Consider the following 18,488-nt stretch of genomic DNA (forward strand, 5'->3'; position numbering starts at 1 on the left):
TTGCATAATAACCATGAAGTCGCCTTGGCTAGAGCAAGTGGAGCAGGCCAACACGCATTATCAATCACTAATCGATGAAATCGATAAGGTTAAAAGTAAACACGCAAAAAGGGGGCCACCGAGCCCCACTTCCCCACTGCACCACGGTTTTCTGTCTAATTAGGCAATGTGTTGTCTCTCCTCCGTGTTTAGTTACCAATTCATCGGGCTTCCAGCTGATTGATTTCATCTCATATATTGCGCTTTTGACTGCAGTTTCGCATCCGCCGCCTCTCCATGTATTGCCCCGAACCCCTTCTATTTGCCCTCTGGGTTGGTGCCCTTCAATCATTTTTATTTCATGATTTATTCATCTAGACTCTCGAAATGCTTTTCGCTCAGTTGGATCTGCGGCAGCCGCAACATTTTAATGGCATTTTTAGCCACCAATGTGCGCAAATGGTTATATCCTTATCTGCCGTCTTGGGACCCGGAACAGTTGCCAATTTTTATTTTTATTTTTCTGTGCTGTAACATCGCGTTTTCCGGGACATATAAAAAGTTGCCCATCTTTAATTGTAATTGCAATTTTATGTTTCAACTTTTTTAGGTTTTGTCTAAGAGCCTTTCGCAATTGGCCTAAAGTGATTAAACGATACATAGTATGTACTACATAAAATGAAGGGAGTATTACTTTAAAGAAAGTGTTATTTGACTAATGCATAGAAAAGACGTATTGTTAAAATAAAAGTACGTCCGTTTCACAGAGAGATAAGGTTTGTTTTTTCCTTTTTTTCCTGCCCATTTGAACCTCTTCCTTCTAGCTTCCACCCATCAAGGTGTCCCTGAATTTTCTTTTAGTTTTCATTCCTCAAAGAACTACCGAGGAATGATTAAAGACAATGGAACGTTGGTTATGAAATACTGTAAAAGTCGTAGCTGCTCAACTGTTAAGTCGCAACTCACTCAAAATTGAGCCAACCTTGCTCCAACAGGCAACTGGTAAAGGTAACCCAAAGACCTATATTAGGCGGAGGAAAGCTTTCAAAGCTTACGGCAAGCAAGGATGTTTAAGCTTCGAGTAAATATCCCTCGTTAAAAAAAGGAAATACCTTCGAATATTGTTTTAGAGATAAACAGTTCGTTGTTTTATTTCACTTAAACAAACAAATGTAACTTTGATTTTTGTGCATCGTTATACAGTAAGTTAGCTTAATCTGCATTAAATACATACATACACACTGGTATATACACGGATATATATAACTTAAAGCTTGCAATAATAAGGCTAACTGATTCTAATTCGTTTCTGCTTAGTCTAAAAATTGGCTATCTAAAGCGCTCAAGATTAAATCAGTGCAGATCGGAATCGTCCACGCGAACTGGCTTGCGCGACAGATATAAAACAATGATGGTGGTCAAAGCGCTGACCAGGAATATAACGTCAAACCAACGATGGTAGAAGTTAAAGTGCAGATTTCCCAGAACCTCTGTGATGATCACACGATACTCGGCTGGCATGTTCATGCGCATCAGCAGCACCGAGGAACAGAAGTACATCCCCATAATCTGGCCCAAAATAAGTACTATAATGTTGCTCGACTTGCTCGATGAAATGCGGTAGAAGAACTACAAAAAGATAAACATAACATATAGCATAAGTTAAACCCAATAAATTACACAACTTACTTTTGTGAGCGTCAGCAACAAGCCTCTGATCGAGGTGACCACAATGCAGCCGACGAGCAGAAATGATATATACTGATTCCAAAACGCAAAGTCTATGTCAAAACCGCACCAGTGTATGGCAATTTCTAGACCACGGGTGACTGGGTCCTTTCGACCGACTCTATCGAAGATGATGTTGATGCAACACTGTAAAATAACGTACATTGAATCCAAACTATAAAGTTATTAATTATAAACCTACCATAAATATCTTATAGACACAATAAACACTAAAAAAATGTCCCAGGACATTGAAGTACTTTCCCTTCAAGGTTTGAGACCATCTTTGGCGTTCTTCCATGTTCTTCAATGAACTGAGTTCCAAGAACACAGAGCGTAATAGCTCCTCCAAGCCATATACTTCCTGTTTCAGTTGATTTATGTCTGTTAATTAAAGGGAAGGAATTAGACATAACAGATTAGAGACAACATCGAAAACAACCTTCGCCGTTGTTCGTGTTGCGTTGGACCGCCGATGTAAGCATATCCCAAATTCTGGGCTTGGCAGGATGCAGTTTGTTGTGATTATAGACGGCCAGGGCAATCCTACGCTTCTTGGCCGTCAGCATGTCTACCGTCAAAGCCAATCGTCTTTCGAAACAGATGATGTCATTCCGAGACACTGGCCTGCCAAACAAAAGAAAAAAAGGAAAAGTTGACCAGAGATAAGAATAAATTTATGGCAACCCATTACTTGATGAAATAGGCCATACTGGTGTACGGATAATTGACGGCACCAAAGCCGGAAAGTATGGCCATAACAGTGACCCCAATCACACTTATCCGGGAAACGCCCTGTTCGATCGTAAAGATTCCATGGGAGGCGCTCAGCAAAGGAAAGGGCTCGCCAATCCGCCAAAGTCCGTAGAGAAAGACGAACCAACAGAATGTGGTCAGAATTCGGACCCATCTATCGGAAACTAAAAAGAAAATATAAAGTTATGTGGGGTAAAATTTACCATTCACTGATATTGACTTACAGAAGGAAATGCTGTGTAACACGGAGTAGCAAATGTAAATGGGTATCACAGCCGTCGTCATGAAGAGTAGTAACGTGAGACCCAGTCGCCAATGGAAGTACCTTGAACTGGACTCCAGAACGTCCATGATTTCGAATATGATCAACTCGAACATTGTTATGGATAAGGCGAATGTGGATGAAAAAATCAACTGAACGGATATGTGTCGTATTTCATAGTGCTTAAAGAGTTCTTTGTTGAAAAACAACCAGCCGCCGGCGAAGAATATCATCTGAAATTTATTTGAAAAAGTTATTGTACTTCACATATCCAAATTGAGACTTCTACTTGCCTGCGACACGAACACGATAACACAGTCGCCCAGAAAGGCCATTTTAACGCCTCGTCTGCCTTCAGATCGGATATGTCAATTACTTTCCAGATCGCCTTGTCACTGGCATTGCTTAGCTAAGCTAACTAACTTTAAAAACAATTGCTCTGGGAACTTAAAATGCCAACAAGCAAATATAAACAAAAAAGCCGAAAGACAAGCAATCGATAATTCGATAGCACGCGAGGAAGGGGAGTTTTCATACTGAAAAATATACCGTTTGGTATTTAATAGAATGGCAGTGCTGTCACTTTATCTTTCTTTTTGCTTCATCTGGCTTTGTTTAGTTCATGCACAATAAGAATTACGAATGAAACATTAAAAGACTTTTACCATAATTACTTAGCAAATGACATAGTTTGCGATCTGAAAGTAATACAAATCTTAAGAATTGTAATATTATTTTGGTTACACTGGTTACTTATATAATCCACTTTTTAGCTTTTTGTTCGAGTTTGGCTCTTTTCTCCGTTAGCTCTGACAGCACTGCTGGCAAAACTGGCTGATTGGACAATGTTTATTAAATGATTACTTGCTGGATGCGGATCCAGATGTTCGACAAAATCTCAGGGAAGCGGAAAGGACAGCGATGGCTTGCTATTACCGCCAGCACGAGGACACCACGGTGACGGTGCCAAAGTTCACAAACGAGAGCTCCAGCGGCGGAGTGACCTACTACGACATCAAGGTGCGAGTGGGCAAGGTGGAGTGGCTGGTGGAGCGCCGCTATCGCGACTTTGCAAATCTTCACGAGAAGCTGGTTGGCGAGATTTCCATCAGTAAGAAGTTGCTGCCGCCGAAAAAGGTACGCCCACCAAAGATTTATTACACCATACAATGTGTACAATGTAAATAATTACGTATTTTCAGCTGGTCGGGAATAAGCAGCCCTCTTTTTTGGAGCAGCGTCGTGAACAGTTGGAAACGTATCTCCAGGAGCTTCTCATCTACTTCCGGACAGAGCTGCCGCGGGCTCTGGCCGAGTTTCTAGACTTTAACAAGTACGACATTATTTATCTCTTACAAGATCTTGCCAAGCTGTTCAACGAAAGCGGAGATGCCCTGCTCAGCTCCAAGAAGGAATACAACCTTTCAGCCCTAGAGGTAAGGTATTAATATATCTAAGTTTTTCTTAGCTTTTCTTGTTAAGTTTAAGTTCACACAGAAAAATGTCAAAATTATTAGTATTCGATTTTATCCAAACCATCCATTTACATCTTAGAAATAACTTTAAAATCGTAGTCAAAGCTAGAGACATTAGTTACTCCGTGGGTACACTCCACAAACATCACACCAATTTCTCTCCAGAGCTGGAAAAGACCATAAATTCCGAGATTAATTTTAGGAATATCAGTAACCTTATAAAGTTTGTCCGACAACATAGTAAGTGGTACCGAGATAATGACTGCATTAATCGCCACTATTTTAACTACATATTGCTGGATCCTCGAGTTACAAATAATCTAAGGGAACGGGCTAGTCATCTTCACCTAATGGACGTTTGGTATACCTTTCTAAGAGCGATATTCTATGTAGGCAAAGGCAAGGCCACCCGCCCCTATGTTCATTTGAAGAATGCCCAGAAACTGGTAGATGAAACCAACAGCCTTACCTTAGTAAAGGACCCCAAACTGGCCTTAATAGTGTCCATATGGAAGGCGAATCGTGGAGTCTTACTAACCCGCGCTTTTCAGGGAATCTCGTCAAAAGATGCGCAAACTCGTGAGGCATCCATCATTGATGCTCTCGGTATGAATCATTTGACTAACCGGCGATTGGGTGTTTACTGTGGTCGAGCTCGAAGTTTATCGAATAAGGAGAGAAAGTATCTGGGGATAGCTCTACTTTACAAATTGATGATGAAGTTTCTGGCAACAGAAGAGAAAGAAATTTTTCCTCTAAAGAACACCAAAGCTGCTATGGCAGCCTAAATCAATATAAAATATACTTGTACATAGAAAATGTATTCTCACATTGGCTTTTATTTGTTTCCTATCCGAACAGGTCTACGCTATTAGTGAGCGGCTAAGTCTTCCCTGCCCACCGAGCCTGGATCGCGGTGGAAAGTACGACTTCTCGCACGTCCTGGACTTTTGCACACAGCTTGTGGCATTGGTGGTCACCCCGGTCAAGGACAATGCTAGCTACGCCCAGGATTACAATACGGTGGATGTGCCAATCGATCGCAGCAATATTATTCCGAACAGACTAAGTTTTAATCTAAATGCCTTTCGCAATCTCAAGACGCTCAAATTTTCGGCTTTGTCCACCGAAAACATTGTGGACATCGAGCTTCTAAAGCCGACTCTCCAGACAATCTGTGTTCATAACACGACCATACAGAACATAAACCAAGTTCTGCTTTGCGACAATCTACACAAGCACTGTGATGTGCCAAGCCTGCTGCCAGAGACTATCCTTGCTTCCCCCTCCGGTTCCGGTTCCGCCACTTCAAATGGTAGTGCCTTGGTTAGTGCGGATGCGTGGAAAGAGATAACAGAACTAGATCTGACAGGCAATCTGCTAACCCAAATCGATGGCAGTGTAAGAACAGCTCCAAAACTCAAGAGCCTCATCCTTGACCAGAATCGAATACGGACCGTCCAAAATCTGGCCGAACTTCCCCAACTCCAGTTGCTTTCGCTATCTGGGAATCTTATAGCAGAGTGTGTGGACTGGCATTTGACGATGGGAAACCTAGTCACTCTGAAGCTAGCTCAAAACAAAATCAAGACTCTGAGTGGTCTGCGAAAACTGCTTTCACTGGTTAACCTGGATCTTAGTTCGAATCAGATCGAGGAGCTTGATGAAGTTAATCATGTCGCCAATCTTCCGCTTCTAGAGACTCTTCGCCTTACTGGAAATCCGCTGGCGGGCAGTGTGGGTGAGTTTTGAAAAAAAATATAAAATATATGTTTTGTATACTACATTGTACAAATATGCAGACTATCGCTCTCGCGTCTTGGCTCGATTTCACGAACGTGCTGCTGAAATATCTTTGGACAACGAGCCTGGTAATCAGCAGGAGTTAGATACTGCTTTGGTTTTGTCCGCCCTTCTGCAATCAAAGCAGCGTCAGCAACAAAAGTGATCCTTCTCACAGAAAGGGTATCGATTCCATATATAGAAAAATCTCCGCAAGAAATTATGGTTACAAAAGTATTCCTTTTTGGTTTTTTTTTTCAACTAAACTCTGTCTACAAATATTTTTTTCTTATGGTTTCGGACTTTAAACAGTTTAAAGATTTATTTTGAGGATACTTTCCACATTAACCGTAATTTTAATTTATTTAAAGTGTTTTGTAAATTTCAATATGTTTTATAAATTTCAATATGTCCTGTAAATTTCAATATGTATTCAGCAAATTTTTAATTGTATACGTTTTATCATTTCTGTCCACCTCGATGTGCAATAATTCAATGCTCACCTACAACAAAATATGTTAAGTAAATAAAATAAATGATATTTATATCCCGACAAAAATAGGTTCCTAAATAATTCTTAAATTGGATAACATAGTTAGAAGCTTCTGATTATTGATATGGCCAATCATCCCTGATTATGTACAATTATTTCAATTACTGCCTAACTTATAAGTCTGCTGCAGGGATTTCAATAAACCAATGCACAGCTAACCACCATGTACAACGTTCTGGTATTGCTCCTGTTGTTATCTACTCGTGCCCAAATGGGCACTTCCACTCGAGGAAGTTACAACATCGCTCTCCTAAGATCCGTGCTGACAGTAATCCGCGGCAGGGAGCACTGGAAAAATACTCCCATCTTCATGGGCAGCCATACTAATTCGGATGACCTGAATGCCTTGATGATTTGGCTTCAGAATACGATGGAAGTAACTTGTCACACGGTGGATACATCTACTGCAGCCCATTACGAACAACCTCTGGGTTACTTTAACATAAATGCGGATAATTCGGTTAGTTTGTTGTTTTGCCAAAGCTCCCACGAACTTATTTGGTTTAATATGGATAAGAGACTTCGCCGACTACGTACTATTCGCCTAATTGTGATTTTATCTAACAAACGAAGTGAATCCTACAAAGCTATAATGGGCATCTTTAAAAGGCTGTGGCATTTTCAGTTCCTCAAAGTTATTGTTCTGCACAGAGATCGGGTTTATTCATATACTCCTTATCCAGTCATTCGATTTTTTGAGCTTGATCCTAGTTTCTATCCGCTCTTCCCACAAAGTACAACAAATTTCCAAGGCTATGTGGTGTCTACCCCTGTGGAAAACGATATCCCGCGAGTGTTTTTCGTGCATGATCAGAAAACAGGACGCAAGCAAATCAGAGGATTTGGGTATCGCACATTTGTGGAGTATCTGCATCGCCACAATGCCTCATTACATGTCAGTAATTCCCAACAGGAGCATGCCATCAACAGCAGCGTGAATATGGGACGGATAATGAATCAGATTGTGGACGGCCAGCTGGAGTTCTCCCTGCATCCGTATGTAGATGTTCCGGAAAATGAAGGAGATCACAGCTATCCCCTGCTGATAGCCAGCAATTGTCTTATTGTTCCGGTCAGGAACGAGATATCCCGCTACATGTATCTACTATTGCCTCTTAACCATTCGAGCTGGATAATGCTGCTCGGTTCCGTAGGTTACATCAGCGGCGTGCTCTACTACATTCAACCTGGTGTGGTGCACCAAACCTGGGGTCACCGGATGGGGCTTAACTTCCTAGATAGCATCAGCCGAATACTTTATATATGCTCTCCCTCCAGAACTTACAATCCATCCCTGAGGTATTTTATAGTTTCGGTACACCTTAGTATTCTGGGATTTGTGGTTACCAACCTCTACACCATTATGTTGGGCAGCTTCTTCACCACCTTGGTGGTGGGCGAGCAGATGGACAGCATGGAGCAGCTCATCCAACAGCAGCAAAAGGTGCTAGTAAAATATTACGAAGTCAGTACACTCTTACGGCATGTGGAACCAGATTTGGTGGACGAAGTAGCGCAACTTTTAGTGGGTGTGAATGCCAGTGAGCAGGTGTCGGCACTTCTTGGGTTCAATCGAAGCTATGCCTACCCCTTCACCCTGGAGAGATGGGAGTTCTTTGCACTACAACAGCAGTACGCCTTTAAGCCCATCTTCAGATTCTCATCCGCATGCCTGGGCTCGCCGATTATCGGCTATCCCATGAGAAGGGACTGCCACCTGCAGCCGACATTGAACATATTCATTATGAGGATCCAGGACGCAGGACTGCTGCAGCACTGGAAAGTGTGCGATTTCAACGAAGCAATGCGCGCTGGTTATGTTCGACTTTTGGAAAACTTCCTGGGGTTTCATTCCTTGGATGTCGATTCCTTGCGCCTGGGATGGGCAGTACTTTTATGTGGATGGCTGCTATCCACAGTGATTTTCTTTGGCGAGCGCTGGCGGTTTTGTCACTAATTCACATCATTAATGTTATAATAACCTTATTAAATTCATAGTTACCTGACCTGTCAATAAAATATTTTGTGCTCTCCAATTAAAGCATAATTTGAATTAATGTCAATTAAAGGAAATTGATTGACAGCATAAAGTCGGCTTATTAAAATATACCCACTTCATTTAATTAACCACGCATTGTTACATAATTAAATTTCTACCCATAACAAATAAAAGACGCAATTAAGGACAAGTAGATATATTTTAAAATTACATTGTATGTTTGTCATTTACAATTGATAAGGTTCCAATATTCAAATGGATTGAAAGATATTACAGATATTTTAGATGTAAAGATAAAAATCCCATTGTAGAGTTTTGATTACGTCGGTCTAAATGGATCCGTTGAAAATACATAGGACCAGCATAATATTCCCTCGTGCAACTGCGATTTCGTTCAAGATGTTTCATTAATGTTAACAGGGCCTAATATGCAATTCTTAAATAGGTGCTATACAATTTATTTGCCTTCGTATTGTATGGTGATAAAGAATCTGGGATATGGCCAATGTGCGCTGAAAATGAATAAACCCTAACTAATAGTTCTGCCAGTGAAGGGTATAGTCGCGTGATTTGAGCTTTCCGGGAGGCTTGTATCATTGCGGATGGTGATGGTGCTGGGCGTGGTAGTGCTGTTGCTCGGCGGCGGCCACTGCATCGAACATGGGCGTGTGCACCTCGCCCAGGAACTGGGGCGTGGGTGGAGCATTTGGCTCAGAGAGCTCTCCAATCAGAGGCATGTCGATATCCGTGGCTAAAGAGCTCTGGCCGTAGTTGCTTAATCCGTAGGGCTGTTGCTGTTGGTGCTGTTGCACCACCGAAACTTGAGCATAATCTGGGGTGGGCTGTACCTGCTGCCGGGGATCCAGCATAACTGGGGCCGCTTCCATTTCTCCAAACTGTATTGGACCGGTCTGCTGCACCGGCATGCTCTGATGAACAGGCATATTCTGCACGGGCTCATGCTCAACCGGCGCCGATAAGTACTCCTGTTGAAGTTCCCTTTGTGGTTCATCCGCCTGTTCCTGCATCTGTTGCTGGTGTGCCACATGCTGATGGTGTTGCTGCAAATGATGATCCTCCTGCGGCGGCAACATGTCCGAGCTCTGGTCCGCGACATCGTCAGCAGTCTCGCTGATGTCCGCTCCTTCGCCCGAGGTTTCTCCATCGCGACGAACCAGACCCAACATGTCCAGCATATTACGCTTGACGGCATTCTCGCTTGCCGCCTCCAAACTCGGGTAGCATGTGCTAAGTCCGCAATTAGCCAAGTGCTGAGCCATCTTGTTGCCGTTGCCGGTGGCAAAGCCGCAGATGCAGTGCATCTCCTGTGGCATATTCACCTCCATGGCGTCCACAAAGTTGCCATTACAATCCACGCCATGACGGAATTGAGCTCGCTCGCAACATGTCTGATAATTGCACTTAACGCAGTGTAGCCAACCACTGAAAATGGGAAAAGATTTGATATAAAAAAGTGATTAAATAAGTGCGTAGAGCACCAAAGCCTTATATTACAAAATGATTGCCTCACACATTCTAATGAGTTTCCCGTTTCCCCCATGAGATCAATCAGCCACTATTAAATCAATTAGCTGCTGGCTTATAAGCCCCAACCTGGTGTCCTAGCCCGTCACAATTGAATCAACCATCATGTGCAACGTGTTAACTGTTCTGGTGTTTATTTTATTACTGGCGCTGACAGGCGGCTCTTACAATGTGACATTGTTGAAATCCATTCTAAGTCTCATCTCTACCCGGGAGCCGTGGATAAATACACCAATTTTTGTTGGACACCACCATACGCAAAGAGACGATTTGAACGACTTGATTATTTGGCTCCATCAAACAATGGAAGTTACGAGCTTGACAGTGAATTCACATCTTCAACCGGAATATCTAAGACCCCTTGGTCAATTTAAAGTCACTAGATACAATGGCATTGCTTTGTTCTTTTGTCATGATAGACAGAATATTTTATGGTTGACTCTGGATAAAAATCTACGACAACTCCGTCGCATTCGCTTGATAATCATTCTGCGTTCTCAAAGAAGTGGTTCGAAGAGGGCTATTAAATCCATATTCAAATCTTTGTGGCAATATCAATTCCTCAATGTTCTAGTCCTGCATAGGGATCAGCTTTATTCCTACACTCCGTATCCGACGTTGCGTTTTTTTAAGCTTGATATTCATTCGGAACCGCTATTTCCACCTGAAACAAGGAATTTCCAAGGATATGTGGTATCCACTCCGGCGGAAAACGATATTCCAAGAGTGTTTCATGTGCGTGATCCATCTACGAAGCGCAGAAAGGTGCTGGGATACGCATATCGCACATTTGTGGAATATTTAAATCACCATAATGCCTCGCTTCGTTTAACAAACCCTGAAGAGAATCTAGACCCAACAACTAGTGTAAATATGGGCCGCATTTCGCAGTTGATAATAGACGGTCAATTGGAAATCTCTCTGCACCCGTACGTCAGCACGCCACTGACGGCAGCCAAGAGTTACCCCTTGGTTATATATCAAAACTGCTTGATTGTGCCTATGAGAAATGAGATTCCTAGGCATATGTACCTATTGCGACCATTCCAATTGTACAGCTGGTACATTCTGTTATTCGCAGTTTTTTACATCACTGGAATTCTCTATTGGATAAGTCCGAAACTTGATAAAAGTCAATGGGCGCAGCGCTTGGGATTGCATTTTCTAGATGCCATAAGCAAGATACTTTTTATCAGCTCGCCGACAACAATTTACAGACCAACATTGCGCCACATTATCATTTTCCTACAACTTTCCATCCTGGGATTCATCTCTACAAGCTGGTACAACATTGAGTTGGACAGCTTCTTTACAACCTTAGTAGTGGGCGAGCAAGTCAATAGCATGGATCAGCTTGTGCAGCAGCAGCAAAAGGTGCTCGTCAAGAAGTATGAATATAACACATTTCTGCGCCATGTTGAGCCTCGATTAGTGGATAAAGTATCTCGGCTTTTGGTGGCCGTAAATGCCAGCGAACAAGTGTCCGCTCTGCTGAGCTTTAATCGTAGCTTCGCGTATCCTTTTACAGAAGAACGTTGGAAATTTTTTGGCATGCAACAGCAATATGCCTTTAAGCCGATTTTTCGCTTTTCAACCGCTTGCTTGGGATCCCCACATATTGGTTATCCAATGCGCGCTGACTGCCACTTGGAGCCATCTCTTAACTACTTCATATTGATGATTCAGGAAACTGGACTGCTAAATCACTGGCTAGTTTCCGACTTCAACGATGCCATGCTTGCCGGATACGTTAGGTTTCTAGATAATGTCCTGGGCTATCAAGATATCGATGTGGATACTTTGAGACTGGGCTGGTGTGTACTGGGAATTGGTTGGATTCTGTCTATTTTGGTTTTCTCTTGTGAATACTGGCGTCTTTATCCATGGCGTGTTACTGCTTAATTAAATAAATGTTTTCTGAACTTACGTGTAATGTGTCTCCTCGCTCGCGAAATCGGTGTTGCACTCGGCACAGGTTTTACCCTCCAGGAAAGCAAAGAATACTGGCCGCTTGTAGGTGGAGAACGGCGGCTGCTCGCGGTGATGGGTGCGAATCTTAGGCGGTGGTATCAACATCGAGTTGTTGAGTAAGAGACGCACCGGCCTATTGGTTTTAATCATGCTGACATGGTGCTGCACTGCGTGCTGTTTCAGATCCCCCTTCTCGAGGAAGGAAAGCGAGCATTTCTGGCAGCGCAATGAGGGATCCCGCTTGTTCATGTGCTCATTCAAATGCAAGAAGTAATGTTCGATGCGCAGCTGGTTAACAACGCCACGCTTTGAGAAGTAGAAAATCTAAAAAGAGGCATTTTTTTTATAAAACTGCAGAAAATGGCTTCTTGATGAAAGATACTTACATCCAAGCAATAGGGGCACTGTAGAAAGTTCTGATGCTTGTGGTCGTCATAGAAATGCCTGACCAAATCGCGGTGCGAGGATGATCGATAACCGCAGGAATGACACCAATATGGTAGTTCCAGGGTGCTGTGGGCCTTCTGCAAGTGAGCTGTCAATAGATGCAGGGAATTGTGACGCTGCTGGCATATAAGGCAGTAGTACGAGGGTGATCCCTCAGTCTTCGTCTCAGTTGGATGCATTATCTGGTTGTGTTTGGCCAAAACCGACTCGGTTGGATGCTTCTCCAAGCAGAAAAGGCACTGGAACTGGTGCTGTTTGCCCTCCGGCGAAATATGCGATACTAAGTGCGTCTGTAGTTTCTCGTTGGAGTCAAAGGAGTCGCCGTTCAGGCAGATTGGACACTCCACGGTCTTGGCCAGTTCGTTGTGAGCAGTTCGGGGTGTGCTATATGGAAAGATCTCGTTGTACTCGTCCGTACCGTCGCTTATTCCGTAGTATAGCTCCTCCAAGCCCCTTAGATCATCCTCTTCCTTCTTAATAACCATTGGAATCTTTTCATCTTTATCTTTCGGTTTTTTAATCAGGCCTTTAGCTCCCAGAGATTTAGACAGCATTTTTGATGCGGAGGTCGTTGCTCTGTCTCCTTTTGGCTGGTTGGTGCTGCCCGGTGGGCGACCTGGGCCCTTTTTAATTGGCATCTGCGGTGATGGAGTGCTTAATGCACTTGGTGGGCGGCCGCGTTTTACTCCAGATGATGATAAATCACGATCTTTTTCCTTCTTTAGAATCTTGTTAGAAACAACATAGTCGGCATCGTTGATAGCTGAAATCGAAGAAAAAATGTATTTACAATACTTATTAAGTTAAAAAAGAGTTCATTGCAATAACACACTCGATATAACATAAACGTTACATATTTGTCCATTTTATATGGAAACTGGAAATATTTACAATACTTATTAAGTTAAAAATGAGTTCATTGCAATAACACACTCGATATAACGTAAACATTACATATTTGTCCATTTTATATGGAAACTGGTTGAATGTTCCAGACAATTTAATTAGTACTTGCTTTTTTTGCGTTTTATCACTCCAAAAGTAAAAGTAAATCAAATAAAAACAGTTCTTAAATTTCTTGCAAGTTTATTTGGGCTTTCTCTAATGGGTTGGTTTTAAAATAATTTGACACGAGAAATGTCAGCAAGTATTGCTTAAATTGTATGTAAGTGAATATATCAATGATACATTTTGCCTATAAAGATTATATAAATTCACAATTCACATAACACAATAAGTGGACCTGAGTTCAGCTGTTGGCTTTGATTAACCGAAAATAATTAAACAAAACGGAAACATTTCACTTTGGAGTGAGAAACGCAGGCACTTAACAGATTATCATAACGTATTATTCTATTCACGGCCTAAATAAAAACTGGCTAGAAAAGTACGAGAGTACTAACGTTTCTTGAGGCGCTTGGGAGCAGCATTGGCCGGAGTCTCCTTGTAGTTGGCCGGCAGAACACTCCAGTCTTTGAACGGATTGGTCGCCACCTGAACGAAAGAACTATTAAGTGCTGCTCGCTAATACTTTTTGGGTTCTGCTTACCTGATACAGCCGCTGGGTGATTGTCTCATTGGTGGTTACCCTTGTCTGCTCGGCAATGTGTATTATGATATTGTTGAATGCCTGCAGTGCATATGTGCCAAAGGATTCTCGCCATACCAGCTCGTCAAGGAATTGTTGAATCATCTGGCGCGATAGCAACGACAGCGTGTTCTGGAACATGCGCGGCACAATCCGTCGCAGGTATTCCATTACCGCAGAGTTGTTGTGCTTGGCTGTGTTGTCAGTGGCAGCGGCCTGGACTATATTTTTGAATCCCATGCTGAAGAGGGTGATCTTGTCGACAGTCAAGTCTATACAAATGGTGCTGTCCTTGTGCACCCAGCGTGACAGTGGCTCCAGAATGGCCTGGAACCGCTTTTTATAGTTACGATCGCCATCGGTGATTGGCTCTACTGCTCGCAGGCGGATGGATTTCTCCGCGTAGTCATAGACGCCCAAAACTTCAACCTTTACTTGTCGCTGGGAGCCATCTTGAGATGTGGTTCCCAGGGAAATAACGCCGACCTGAAAGAAGAGTTGAAAATGTGACTAAACTCTTTTTGTATTATCTTCTAATTTACCTCCACAAACTTGCCGGGGCCGCCCAGCTTCTTGCATTTTTGATGCACTGCCAGGGTGCAAATGGCTCTTAGCCAGGTGTAGATTCCTTTGATGTAAACACTGTCCACCTTAACCCACTGCACCACATTTTGAATACTGGTCTGGCATGCCCAGTGGTAAATTAACTTCAACAAGAATGTGGGCGGGTGCTGAGCTCCTTCGAAAATGGAGTTGTTGAATACGGACACGAAGCGATAGGGGCAACATTCGCTGATCCACACATAACCACCAGTGTAGGGGAACTTGGTCACATCCGAATAAATTCCTAAATATAAATACATTAATAAACGAATTTAATCGATCATATTTCTCTTACCCAATTTCAGCTCATTGTTGCGATGGTTTATGCAGTGCTGCTGAGCGCGTAGAAGTCCCTCCTGGAGCAGCCACTCGCAGAATTTGTTGGGCGTAAGCATAAGAACCAGTTTAACCTTCGAGTCTAGCTTGCTGCGGGTGGCAGCCATGTCTTTGATCTTGAGGAAAGGCTTTGCTAGCACCACCAGAGATGGATATGTCTTGCCCTGCATCTTGTTATCCTTGCCCTCCTTGCCGTCTTTGCTGTCCTTGCTTTCGTCGGTGCTGCCCACCACTAGACCGCCCACGGAATTAACCTCGGCGGGGCGGTAGTTCTTCGGCGGCGACTCGATGTCCGGTTTGGATTCCTTGAATATTTTTCCACTGCTCTTAGGTACCGGTGAAGAAGATCCACCAGCAGCGGCCGCCGCCTTTTTACTGGATTTAGGAGTGTATGAGGATGATGCATTGGCCACGGCCACTGCCTTTTTGCCTGCAGACAGGGCCAGTCGCTTGGCCAGCGGCATATCGTCGTCGCCCTCATCGGAGGACTCCAGGTAGGCGATGTTGGATGGCTGTCGTGGTGGGCGGCCACGACCGCGCCCAGTGCCACCGCTCGGGGCGGAGGGTGTCGAGGGGGTGTCAATCGGCTTGGGTGGCTTTTTGGGCAGCGTCGCCTCCTTGAGCTCCTGCAGCACCTTGCCCTTGAAGGAGTAGGCCTGAAACACCTGCCCGCTGAAGAGCTCCTTGCCCTCGTTGGCGCTAACCGCGCTCTTGAGTGCACCCTTCACCGCATTGTGCTCATTGGTAATCTTCTCGTAGTACGCCAACTGTGCCGGCGACAGTTCCTCCACCCAGAACTCCATGTCCAGGGAGATTTCACTTCTCGTTACGCGCGTCATCTTGCAGCTAACTAGTTAACCGACCACTGGGCCAGCGAAGGCGTTGTTTTAAAATAATTAAGCGCTAAATAATTTTTTCTTCGCTCGAATTAGCTTTCTTTGCGTGGATGTACCTGCTTGAGTTCAAACACATCGATGGAAATATCGATAATATCGGCTTGGGTATTGTCGTGACAATCGCATGGTGGTGCACTAAGCAATAGTTTGGTATAACATAAACAAAGACAAAATTATTTTTGTAATTAAGAAAAAAATCGTGTAAACGCATATTCTGCTAGTAAGAACGAGACGCAAATGGTTTGGGAATTGCGTATTATCATAACAACAAATGATTAACCAACAAATAAACGTAAATTAATATTAATAATTTTTATCACCTCAATATGAGTTTATGGCAATAAATAAATTTCAGACGGTCGTGTCAGTGTGTCACGGAATTATCGATGACCACAAAGAATTTTTAAGGCCTATCGACGCTTTTACAGGAACTGCAGCCCTGGCGGGTGGCGCGCAATTCAAACTGAGACGGCCAAATATGACTCAAATGTACACTGTACACCATCAACAAATAAAATAAAAAGGTGTAGTTTAGTTAATTTTTTTAATAATATACTTAATATAGCCTATTGTATTTACCAGGTGCAATTTTAAGGCAAAAAAGGTTAAAGTGCTAGGTTCGCATTGCGTTGTTCAGTCACCGTGTAGTTTCACTTTGAATTTATGACCACTTGTATATTATCATCAGCTACCAAAATCCCCGTTTAAGTGGTGACCAATGGAATTTTTTATATCACAATTGTATGTCGCTTTTTTTATTTTCAGCGCACGTTTATGCATTATTTATGTCGTTAATTACCCGATCATAAAGAATTTCTTTAATATTCAGTCCCCACAGGAAGTCGATGTGATTCCACTTCTCCTCCGGCAGGCGATATGCGCTTTTCAGGGCACTCGGATTCATGGTATACCTTAGGCGATCCACGTCAATCAGACTGGCGAAGTAGTCGTTGTCGCTGTAATAGAGATAGGTGGGCACCTCGATGCCCTCCACATCGTACTCCGGCGGAGTCTTGCTGCTGTACTCCTTCTTGTTGCGCGTCGAGCCGTAGTCGAATTGCCGGAAGTATCCTGAATTGTACTCCTGCAGGTAGTGGAAGATCTGGTTTACCGAACATCCCGCCGGGGTGGTGGCCATAATATCTGGGAGCAGGGTTTCGTTGATATACGGCGAGTTCCAGCCGCCCAGAAGGAATAGTGTGTTGGTGCACATGAATTGGGAAATGGCCTCATCGCTGCATACCAGAGCTCCGAACAAGTTCATTAGCTGCGTATTTGGCAAAAACTCGGCGCTGCCGAACAGCTCGACGAAGGCATTGGGCTGACCAAGCAGAGGTCCACCGACGGTGGCCAATGGACTCTCCATGTGCTCCATCCAGGCCACAGGAGCAAGCAAATGAGCGGAACGAATGCGACTCTTGAAGCGCGGAATCATCGAGTTGAGAACAAAGTAGGAGGTGGTTCCTTGAGAGTGACCCACATACGTCAGTTGGTCCACATTTGTCCAGTAAAGGACGTAGTCCATCATAGCGGGCAGATCGTAGATTCCAATGTCGTGCCACTCAAAGTTCCAGAACGGCTGCAGCAGCGGCGACTTGCTGGCGTGCTTTTTGGAGTAGGTATTACCTCTGGCATTACCCATCCACACATCGTAGCCCGCTTCAGACAGCAGGTAAGCCAGTCCGCTGTGAGGTCCTGCGAGAACCCAATCCGAGGACGAGCACAACAGGCCGTGCATAAGGAACGCCACGGGGCGTGGCCCGTCGTTACCAGTGTTCTTCGAGTACGGGATACGGTGCATGGTGAGGATGTAACCATCCGAGGTTTGCACCTGGTGTTCTTCGATTTCGTAACCATGTCCCTTAGCAATGGTCACCTGGAGATTAGACGAATATGATGGTTAGTACGGACTTTCGGGTGCCAAAGGACGAGGCATCCTTAAACTTACAGTTGTCACCGAACTGGCTCGCCCCGCATCGGCAGGCAGGGCATTTGCCAGGCCCAAACTAAATAAAACCGCAACTAGCTGTACCACCAACATTTTGTATTCAACAGGTGCAGGTGCTTTGATCGCTGACTTGGCCGCCCGTGCCTTTTATATGCCCCCCAGGAACTTGATAAGGACTCCTAGATTTGGCTGCCTAATTTATGGCTGTTTATTTTTGCTCGCAAAATGAATTGATTCGCCAAGACTGATAGATGGTGTGGGAATTTCGCTCCCAGTTGATTTAACGAATGGCTAGCGGTCATCAGCGATAAGGTTTCCTATCATTCCTTAATCTTGATAACTGCTGATTATTGATAATTGCTGAGTTTAGCAGCAATTAGTATTTCCTGTTCGGGTATAAGGTAAACTGGAGATTACAAGACCTTAAATCAATCTCTAAACTGACATGCTAAATCTGCAAGGAAAGAGTTTAAGTACCAACATTTAAATAATAAATATGACAAAATGATTAATTGATTTAATGTTATACAGAGTTCTAAGATAACAAAATAAAATTGAATACAAATAAAAGGATATGAATTTTAATTTAAATGCGCGCCAATTGTCTTATATTTAAATCA

At 43.5% G+C, this 18,488-nt stretch overlaps 7 protein-coding genes across 8 annotated transcripts; 4 read left to right on the forward strand and 3 right to left on the reverse strand.

Moving 5' to 3' along the window:
• Window positions 1–1,141: 1,141 nt before the first annotated feature.
• Window positions 1,142–3,235, reverse strand: LOC122613798 (Golgi pH regulator). The gene is made up of 7 exons (XM_043788185.1): window positions 3,019–3,235; window positions 2,688–2,958; window positions 2,402–2,627; window positions 2,150–2,334; window positions 1,910–2,091; window positions 1,669–1,854; window positions 1,142–1,608 (listed from the first exon to the last, which is right to left on the reverse strand). The coding sequence occupies exons 1-7, from the start codon at window positions 3,058–3,060 to the stop codon at window positions 1,333–1,335; spliced, it is 1,368 nt and encodes a 455-aa protein (XP_043644120.1). The 5' UTR covers window positions 3,061–3,235; the 3' UTR covers window positions 1,142–1,332.
• Window positions 3,236–3,518: 283 nt separating this feature from the next.
• On the forward strand, window positions 3,519–6,469 carry LOC122613797 (nischarin). 2 transcript variants are annotated; one of them, XM_043788183.1, is made up of 4 exons: window positions 3,519–3,862; window positions 3,928–4,161; window positions 5,062–5,941; window positions 6,003–6,469. In XM_043788183.1, exons 1-4 carry the CDS (start codon window positions 3,647–3,649, stop codon window positions 6,146–6,148), a joined length of 1,476 nt encoding a protein of 491 aa, XP_043644118.1. In that variant the 5' UTR covers window positions 3,519–3,646; the 3' UTR covers window positions 6,149–6,469. The 2 variants fall into 2 exon arrangements, with proteins under 2 accessions (XP_043644118.1, XP_043644119.1); XM_043788184.1 differs by lacking the exons at window positions 3,519–3,862; window positions 3,928–4,161 and adding an exon at window positions 4,701–4,806.
• Window positions 4,205–5,009, forward strand: LOC122613799 (ankyrin repeat and LEM domain-containing protein 1). The gene has a single exon (XM_043788186.1). The coding sequence runs from the start codon at window positions 4,227–4,229 to the stop codon at window positions 4,986–4,988; it is 762 nt and encodes a 253-aa protein (XP_043644121.1). The 5' UTR covers window positions 4,205–4,226; the 3' UTR covers window positions 4,989–5,009.
• Window positions 6,470–6,698: 229 nt separating the features above from the next.
• Window positions 6,699–8,492, forward strand: LOC122614453. Its single transcript, XM_043789016.1, has one exon. It carries the CDS (start codon window positions 6,699–6,701, stop codon window positions 8,490–8,492), a length of 1,794 nt encoding a protein of 597 aa, XP_043644951.1.
• A 222-nt stretch (window positions 8,493–8,714) lies between these two features.
• LOC122613151 lies at window positions 8,715–15,994 on the reverse strand. The gene is made up of 7 exons (XM_043787185.1): window positions 14,984–15,994; window positions 14,628–14,932; window positions 14,047–14,571; window positions 13,901–13,991; window positions 12,437–13,260; window positions 12,007–12,374; window positions 8,715–9,977 (listed from the first exon to the last, which is right to left on the reverse strand). Exons 1-7 carry the CDS (start codon window positions 15,861–15,863, stop codon window positions 9,128–9,130), a joined length of 3,843 nt encoding a protein of 1,280 aa, XP_043643120.1. The 5' UTR covers window positions 15,864–15,994; the 3' UTR covers window positions 8,715–9,127.
• On the forward strand, window positions 9,987–11,981 carry LOC122613152. Its single transcript, XM_043787186.1, has one exon. It carries the CDS (start codon window positions 10,185–10,187, stop codon window positions 11,979–11,981), a length of 1,797 nt encoding a protein of 598 aa, XP_043643121.1. The 5' UTR covers window positions 9,987–10,184.
• Window positions 15,995–16,644: 650 nt separating the features above from the next.
• LOC122613153 (lipase 3) lies at window positions 16,645–18,028 on the reverse strand. The gene is made up of 2 exons (XM_043787188.1): window positions 17,869–18,028; window positions 16,645–17,796 (listed from the first exon to the last, which is right to left on the reverse strand). Exons 1-2 carry the CDS (start codon window positions 17,959–17,961, stop codon window positions 16,693–16,695), a joined length of 1,197 nt encoding a protein of 398 aa, XP_043643123.1. The 5' UTR covers window positions 17,962–18,028; the 3' UTR covers window positions 16,645–16,692.
• Window positions 18,029–18,488: the final 460 nt, after the last annotated feature.

The sequence above is a fragment of the Drosophila teissieri genome, chromosome 2R, assembly GCF_016746235.2.
Source record: "Drosophila teissieri strain GT53w chromosome 2R, Prin_Dtei_1.1, whole genome shotgun sequence".
Classification (NCBI taxonomy): Eukaryota; Metazoa; Arthropoda; class Insecta; order Diptera; family Drosophilidae; genus Drosophila; species Drosophila teissieri.

What these genes read in the sequence shown, in the direction of transcription:
- LOC122613799 (XM_043788186.1), top strand. Translation starts at nt 4,227, where the DNA reads ATGTCAAAATTATTAGTATTCGATTTTATCCAAACCATCCATTTACAT.
- LOC122614453 (XM_043789016.1), top strand. Translation starts at nt 6,699, where the DNA reads ATGTACAACGTTCTGGTATTGCTCCTGTTGTTATCTACTCGTGCCCAA.
- LOC122613151 (XM_043787185.1), bottom strand. Translation starts at nt 15,863, where the DNA reads ATGACGCGCGTAACGAGAAGTGAAATCTCCCTGGACATGGAGTTCTGG. An exon ending in GCCCCGGCAAGTTTGTGGAG is followed by an intron (nt 14,572 to 14,627) that starts GTAAATTAGAAG and finishes CTCTTCTTTCAG; the next exon opens with GTCGGCGTTATTTCCCTGGG. An exon ending in AGTGCCCCTATTGCTTGGAT is followed by an intron (nt 12,375 to 12,436) that starts GTAAGTATCTTT and finishes GCCTCTTTTTAG; the next exon opens with ATTTTCTACTTCTCAAAGCG.
- LOC122613798 (XM_043788185.1), bottom strand. Translation starts at nt 3,060, where the DNA reads ATGGCCTTTCTGGGCGACTGTGTTATCGTGTTCGTGTCGCAG. An exon ending in GTTACACAGCATTTCCTTCT is followed by an intron (nt 2,628 to 2,687) that starts GTAAGTCAATAT and finishes TTTTCTTTTTAG; the next exon opens with TTTCCGATAGATGGGTCCGA. An exon ending in AGTATGGCCTATTTCATCAA is followed by an intron (nt 2,335 to 2,401) that starts GTAATGGGTTGC and finishes TTTGTTTGGCAG; the next exon opens with GCCAGTGTCTCGGAATGACA.
- LOC122613797 (XM_043788183.1), top strand. Translation starts at nt 3,647, where the DNA reads ATGGCTTGCTATTACCGCCAGCACGAGGACACCACGGTGACGGTGCCA. An exon ending in ACAACCTTTCAGCCCTAGAG is followed by an intron (nt 4,162 to 5,061) that starts GTAAGGTATTAA and finishes CTATCCGAACAG; the next exon opens with GTCTACGCTATTAGTGAGCG. An exon ending in TCCGCTGGCGGGCAGTGTGG is followed by an intron (nt 5,942 to 6,002) that starts GTGAGTTTTGAA and finishes ACAAATATGCAG; the next exon opens with ACTATCGCTCTCGCGTCTTG.
- LOC122613152 (XM_043787186.1), top strand. Translation starts at nt 10,185, where the DNA reads ATGTGCAACGTGTTAACTGTTCTGGTGTTTATTTTATTACTGGCGCTG.
- LOC122613153 (XM_043787188.1), bottom strand. Translation starts at nt 17,961, where the DNA reads ATGTTGGTGGTACAGCTAGTTGCGGTTTTATTTAGTTTGGGCCTGGCA. An exon ending in GAGCCAGTTCGGTGACAACT is followed by an intron (nt 17,797 to 17,868) that starts GTAAGTTTAAGG and finishes TCTAATCTCCAG; the next exon opens with GTGACCATTGCTAAGGGACA.